Source organism: Aquarana catesbeiana, linkage group LG06, assembly GCF_042186555.1.
Source record: "Aquarana catesbeiana isolate 2022-GZ linkage group LG06, ASM4218655v1, whole genome shotgun sequence".
Classification (NCBI taxonomy): Eukaryota; Metazoa; Chordata; class Amphibia; order Anura; family Ranidae; genus Aquarana; species Aquarana catesbeiana.
In genome coordinates this window covers 4,416,344-4,423,721 of record NC_133329.1, presented here as the reverse complement: position 1 = coordinate 4,423,721, position 7,378 = coordinate 4,416,344, and the positions used below count along the sequence as shown (strand labels likewise).

Sequence of the window (7,378 nt, the reverse complement as noted above, 5' to 3'; positions counted from 1 at the left end):
ATGTCTTTATGGACCTTGCTTTGTGCATTGGTCCAAATCATTTGCTGGGGGGGGGGGTTATGGTGTGGGGGTTGTTTTTTCAGGGGTTGGGCTTGGCCATTTAGTTCCAGTGAAGTAAACTTTTAAAGCATCAGCATTGTGGATAATTTCATGCTCCCAACTTTGTGGGAACGGTTTGGGGATGGCCCCTTCCTGTTACAACATGACTGCGCACCAGTGCAACCAAACCAAGTTCCATAAACTAATGGATGAGCAAATTTGGGGTGGAGCAACTGGACTGGCCTACACAGAGTCCTGACCACAACCCGATAGAACACCTTTGGGATGAAACAGAGCGGAGACTGATGTCATCCAACATCAGTGCCTGAGCTCACAAATGTTCTTCTGGAAGAATGGTTAAACATTCCCAAAGACACACTCCTAAACCTTGTGGACAGCCTTCCCAGAAGAGTTGAAGGTGTTATAGCTGCAAAGGGTTGGCTAAATTAATATTGAACCCTACGGACTAAGACTGGGATGCCATTAAAGTTCATTTGCGTGTAAAGGCAGGCGTCCCAATACTTTTGCTAATATAGTGTATGTGGAAACCTTGGTTACTGAACCCAAACTGTACTGTCGAAATCTGATTTGATCTAATTCCAATACCAAGATCCTAAAACTGGCCCTTTAGTGCAACCTAATCTTTGTTCACTCGATCTGTTATCCCAGCTTGATATATACTGCGCACTTGTGATCTGGTACCAGTTATGGATCAGTACTCTCTAGATGTTTCTGCTTCTTTAGTAGTTCTTTCTGCAATCTCTAATTCACTCTCCCGTTTTCTTCCTGTTCTCCACCTTTAGTTCCTTCCCTCCTTTTGTTTCTCCTCTAAACCTATCTTCCAAATATTTACCAATATCATTTGTACTGGTTATGCTTGTCTTACCCTAAGTAGACATGTAAACTTCCATCCCTTTTATCGGGTACATCTCAATGTGCAAGTGTACTGTGGTTTGTCTTCTCTTTCTGTTCTGCATAAATTGCACTTAATAAAGAATTATTGAATGTAAAACATCACTGCTCCAGGCTGTATGGATTTAAAAAATAAATGTTTGCATTGGTACATATTGTCCAGGCAAAAATGCCCCCCCCCACCCCCACCCATGCCTTTTTGGTGACAGCTCCTTACATCTTAACCCAGAAAATCTGATTTTTTAAAAACAATTTGACAATTTCAGCTCCCATTGATTTCAATGAGGCTTAGGTTTCATGTCTGAATATGTTTAAAGTTTGTAGAACCCCTGCCAAACAAGCATGGGGTAGTTTGGGTCATCACTGCTTATCAATAGGAAACCTGAGCCTGGGACAATGCACACATCCATCTTGATGAAATTACTTTCACATCAGAAGCCCCTTCACATCAGAGGTACCCCATTCCACCAGAGCCCCCATCACATCAGAGCTTCCCCCATTACACCAGAGCCCCCATCACATCAGAGGTACCCCCATTTCACCAGAGGTCCATCCATTACATCAGAGTTCCCCCAATTCACCAAAGGTCCTCTATTCTATTAGAGCCCCCCATCACATCAGAGGTCCCCCATTCCATAAGAGCCCCCATCACATCAGAGCTTCCCCATTACACCAGAGGACTCCCATTCCATCAGAGCCCCATCACATCAGAGGTCCCCCATCTCATCAGAGTCCCCTATTACACCAGAGGTCCTCCATTCCATTAGAGGCCCCATCACACCAAAGGTCCCCTATTCTATCTGAGCGACCCATCACATCGGAGGCCACCATTATACCAAAGGTCCCCCATTACACCAAAGGTTCCCTATTCCATCTGAGCCCCCATTACATCAGAGGTTCCCCATTACACCAAAGGTCCCCTATTCCATCTGAGTCTCTTTTTACATGAGAGGTTCCCCATTACACCAGAGGTCTCCCATTGCAATTGATCCCCTTCATCACATCAGAGGTCCCCCATTACACCAAAGGTCCCCCGTTTCATCAGAGCCCCCATCACAGCAGATTCCCCCAAAGCATCAGAGTCTCTCCAACACTGGGGTTGGGCTTGGCCCCTTAGTTCCAGTGAAGGGAACTCTTAAGACATCAGCATACCAAGACATTTTGGACAATTTCATGCTCCCAACTTTGTGGGAGGAGTTTGGGGACGGCCCCTTCCTGTTCCAACATGACTGCCCACCAGTGTACAAAGCAAGGTCCATAAAGACACGGAGGAGCGAGTTTTTTTCTTCAAATATACAATCTTTCTTGATAAATTTAGGCCAAACTGTATTCTGCTACATTTCCTTGGTAAAAAATGACCCAGATCAGTGTATATTGTTTAGTCTGTGTGAAAGTTACAAACTATGGTATATATATTTAAAAATCCTGATGAAAGTACTGATGGCCTATCTCATTTCTTGAGACCCTAAAATCCCAGGATGGTACAAATACCCCCCTAAATTACCCCTTTTTGGAAAGCAGACAGTCTGAGGCATTTTTTTTCTGTAATTTTGTTCCGTGATTAACAATCGATCTACACCAGGGGGCGCTTTTTAAAATTTTTGTTTTTCAGAACTTGTCAAAAACTGCCTACTATTTTTTACACTACACTTTTTTTTGTTAAATGAGTATCCCATACTGATGTACATGGGGTGCAGGATCTGGGGTCCCTTTTTTAAAGGAGGCTTCCAGATTCTGCCCGCAGACCCCCCAACCACCAGCCTGGGTTACGGGAAAGAGGGCCTTGTCCTCATTAAGATGGGGACAAGGTGCTTTGTGGTGTGGCAGAGCCCCCCTGCCCAAAAACATCCCCGCCATGTTGAGGGCATGCGGTCTGGTATGTGGTCTGGTATAGATCAGGGGGGCACGCTTGCTTGCCCCCTCCTTTCTTGGTCTGTCAAGCGACATGCTCAGATAAGGGTTTGTTATGGATTTTTGGGGGGGCTATGCCATTTTTTATTTGGCATGGGGGTTCTCCTCAAAATCCCAAAGAGCCTGGTATGGATTGGGGGGAGACCCCAAGCCATTTTTGTCTTCATTTTTCATTGCCGGCAATTCTTTTTTTTACTATCAGCTGTAAGCTGATGACTCATTGGTTGGTGCACTGATAATGCACCGGTTGGTGATGTCAAGGGGGGAGGGCCAGCATGTGACATCACCAAGTAGCCCCAACTTACTTATTTAGGAAATGTCACCCGTCGGAGCCACCATTTAGCAGTCAGCTGTCGTGGCGGGCAGAGCTTTTTTTTTATTTATCTGCATCAGGGGACATTGTTGTTTTTATTTATTTATTTTTATTTTTTTTATTTTTTAATGAAGGACTTGTCAAAAACTTGTGTTGCATTTTTATGTATTTTTTTAGACTTTTTTGGGTGAATGGGTAGGGGTACAATGTACCCCATACTCATTCACTAGGGTTCATCTTGTTAAAGGAGGCTTAAGCCCCCTGCCAGCAGACACCCACTACCACAGCCCAGGGTTGTGGGGAAGGGGCCCTTGTCCCCATAAAAATGAGGACAAGGTGCCCTGGAGTGGGGGGCAAAGCACCCACTCCCCCACGTTGAGGGCATGTGGCCTGGTATGGCCCCCATTTCCTTATCCCCCTTTCCTTATATGCTCAGATAAGGGTATGGTATGGATTATGAGGGGACCCCATGCCCTTTTCTTGATTTTTTGGGGTGGGGTCCCCTTAAAATCCATACCAGACCCATAAGGGCTAGTATGGACTGGGGGTTACGCCTTATTTTATATTGTCAGCCCGCAATTGCAACTGCCAGTCAATTTAAATGTGATTTGACTCATTTCTTTCTTTATACATGCCAGTTTTGCTGCAACAGGTTCTATCTATACATGGTACAGATGCGCCACGTTGCAGGCAGACTAAGGAGACCCCCCCAGGCACTATATTTAAAGGAATTTTGAATTTTTATTGTTTCACTTTAAGCATCATTAAAATCACTGCTCCTTTAAAAACAATTTTTTTTTTTTAATTGCATTGATACATGTCCCCCAGGGCAGTACCCAGACCCTTATACCCCTTTTATGGCCAATTACTTGCATATAAGCCTTTAAAATGGGGACTTTTGATTTCTCATGTTTTGCTCCCATAGAGTTCAATGGAGTTTGCGGTTTGAGGGTCAAACTTTTCCCCTGTTCAGGAGTTCTGCTGTGAACCGAACAGGGGAGTGTGCAGCCCATCTCTAACCGGGACAAACCGAGAAGGTGAAAGACCCAAGTAAGGAACACAGACAGCTATTAAAATATGACAGGAGATATAACCCTTCCACACTCCATACAAAACAAAATTCTTTGACTTAGCAAACATTTTACATTGATCTCTATCACACTAAAAGTTTATAATATATATTTAGACTCTCAAGCTGAGCATTCTCCACATTTTAAGTCTCTGTGTTCCTCCAGCTTCTGGTCCAGAATCTTCTCACAATGATCCTTCTCAGCTTGTTGCTGGCCTGGAAGATGACGGCAGCCTCCACCGATTGAGATAATAATTGTAAATTCCAAAAAACTATTGACAGTGAGGAACTTGGAAGAAAAGTAATCACTTGATACACGCAGAAGAATGTGAACATGAGAAGTAAGAAGAAGATTGTCCTCAGTGCAGTGACATGAGCCTGAAGATTTGGACGTGTTGATCCAGAGTCGTTATTCTTCACCCTCCAGACGTGTCTGAGCAGAAAGGAGGAAGTGAGGACCAGGCACAGAAGACTAAGGCAGAATGGTAGAATGGCACCTAGGATATTTGCAGGCACATGATAGGAAAACACTTTATCTAACTTGATAACAGAGACTTTTGTATTGTTCACAGAAGACTGGATAAGACTTTCTTCATTGACAGCCCAAAAACCAGGGACACTCACAATGAACATCCCAAGTGCTGTCAGGAATAGAAGTTGACTCAGGAAATTGGACACAATTCTCTTTAACCAGATGAAGAACCCATAGCTGAGATTGGTGATGCTGGTACAGTAATGAGCCGAGAGCCAGAAGGTCAACCAGAAGTTGTAATAGACTAAGAAGTAACATGATGTGTTCATAAATACAAATACTTGTCTAATATAAAAAGTTTCCAGAAACAAGGCATAGATCATTCCCTCTATACTCATCACACACTGGAGGAGAATATTCACAATTCCCTTAGCTAGAAAGATCACATCGGTGGGACTCAACTTCCCTTTCTTTCTGATGATGTCCAGGTTACCCATCACAATACAAGTGTAAGAAGGGATTGCAAAGCTGAGTCCCAAGACTGAAGAGACTAAAATAGATAATTCCAGAGACATCATGTTGAGGTTTGGTGTGATCTCCGGACAGAGATGACGGGACACGTCCAGTGATAGCAGACAGAATGATATATTTAGAGTTGGAATTATGGAAAAAGCCTTCAGAGATCCGTCTCATGATTGACTTTGCATAAATGTGATGGATTTCATTTCAATGCCGACATCTAAAGCACGGAGCAACCCGTGTAATACAATCTCTGACTCATTTCCATTATACTGAAATAGATAACCACTTCAGAACTGGAAGCTTTATATCTCTTATTGACTATTATATACACTCAGTACTATGATTATTATATACACTCAGCACTAGGGATGAGCCGAACACCCCCCTGTTCGGTTCGCACCAGAACATGCGAACAGGAAAAAAGTTCGTTCGAACACGCGAACACCGTTAAAGTCTATGGGACACGAACATGAATAATCAAAAGTGCTAATTTTAAAGGCCAATATGCAAGTTATTGTCATAAAAAGTGTTTGGGGACCCAGGTCCTGCCCCAGGGGACATGGATCAATGCAAAAAAAAGTTTTAAAAACGGCCGTTTTTTCAGGAGCAGTGATTTTAATAATGCTTAAAGTCAAACAATAAAAGTGTAATATCCCTTTAAATTTCGTACCTGGGGGGTGTCTATAGTATGCCTGTAAAGGGGCGCATGTTTCCTGTGTTTAGAACAGTCTGACAGCAAAATGACATTTTGAAGGAAAAAACTCATTTAAAACTACCCGCGGCTATTGCATTGCCGACAATACACATAGAAGTTCATTGATAAAAACGGCATGGGAATTCCCCAAAGGGGAACCCCGAACCAAAATTAAAAAAAAAAAAATGACGTGGGAGTCCCCCTAAATTCCATACCAGGCCCTTCAGGTCTGGTATGGATATTAAGGGGAACCCCGGCCAAAATTAAAAAAAAAAAATGACGTGGGGTTCCCCCTAAATTCCATACCAGACCCTTCAGGTCTGGTATGGATTTTAAGGGGAACCCCGCGCCAAAAAAAACAAAAAAAAAAACGGCGTGGGGTCCCCCAAAAATCCATACCAGACCCTTATCCGAGCACGCAACCTGGCAGGCCGCAGGAAAAGAGGGGGGACGAGAGTGCGGCCCCCCCCTCCTGAACCGTACCAGGCCACATGCCCTCAACATTGGGAGGGTGCTTTGGGGTAGCCCCCCAAAACACCTTGTCCCCATGTTGATGAGGACAAGGGCCTCATCCCCACAACCCTGGCCGGTGGTTGTGGGGGTCTGCGGGCAGGGGGCTTATCGGAATCTGGAAGCCCCCTTTAACAAGGGGACCCCCAGATCCCGGCCCCCCCCTGTGTGAAATGGTAAGGGGGTACAAAAGTACCCCTACCATTTCACTAAAAAACTGTCAAAAATGTTAAAAATGACAAGAGACAGTTTTTGACAATTCCTTTATTTAAATACTTCTTCTTTCTTCTATCTTCCTTCATCTTCTGGTTCTTCTGGTTCTTCTGGCTCTTCTGGTTCTTCCTCCGGCGTTCTCATCCAGCATCTCCTCCGCGGCGTCTTCTATCTTCTTCTCCTCGGGCCGCTCCGCACCCATGGCATGGGGGGAGGCTCCCGCTCTTCTCTTCTTCTTCATCTTCTTCTCTTCTTCTCTTCTTCATTTTCTTCTCCGGGCCGCTCCGCATCCATGCTGGCATGGAGGGAGGCTCCCGCTGTGTGACGGCGCTCCTCGTCTGACAGTTCTTAAATAATGGGGGGCGGGGCCACCCGGTGACCCCGCCCCCCTCTGACGCACGGGACATGACGGGACTTCCCTGTGGCATTCCCCGTGACGTCACAGGGAAGTCCCGTCAAGTCACCGTGCGTCAGAGTGGGGCGGGGTCACCGGGTGGCCCCGCCCCCCGTTATTTAAGAACTGTCAGACGAGGAGCGCCGTCACACAGCGGGAGCCTCCCTCCATGCTAGCATGTGTGAGGAGCGGCCCGGAGAAGAAAATGAAGAAGAGAAGAAAAGAAGAAGAGAAGAAGAGAAGAGCGGGAGCCTCCCCCCCATGCCATGGGTGCGGAGCTGCCCGAGGAGAAGAAGATAGAAGACGCCCGCGGAGGAGATGCTGGACGA

General features: G+C 45.4%; 1 protein-coding gene across 1 annotated transcript; it reads right to left on the bottom strand.

Annotated features, from left to right (window-relative positions):
• Positions 1-4,388: 4,388 nt before the first annotated feature.
• LOC141147398 (taste receptor type 2 member 40-like) lies at positions 4,389-5,294 on the bottom strand. Its single transcript, XM_073634632.1, has one exon. The coding sequence runs from the start codon at positions 5,292-5,294 to the stop codon at positions 4,389-4,391; it is 906 nt and encodes a 301-aa protein (XP_073490733.1).
• Positions 5,295-7,378: the final 2,084 nt, after the last annotated feature.

What these genes read in the sequence shown, in the direction of transcription:
- LOC141147398 (XM_073634632.1), bottom strand. Translation starts at nt 5,294, where the DNA reads ATGATGTCTCTGGAATTATCTATTTTAGTCTCTTCAGTCTTGGGACTC.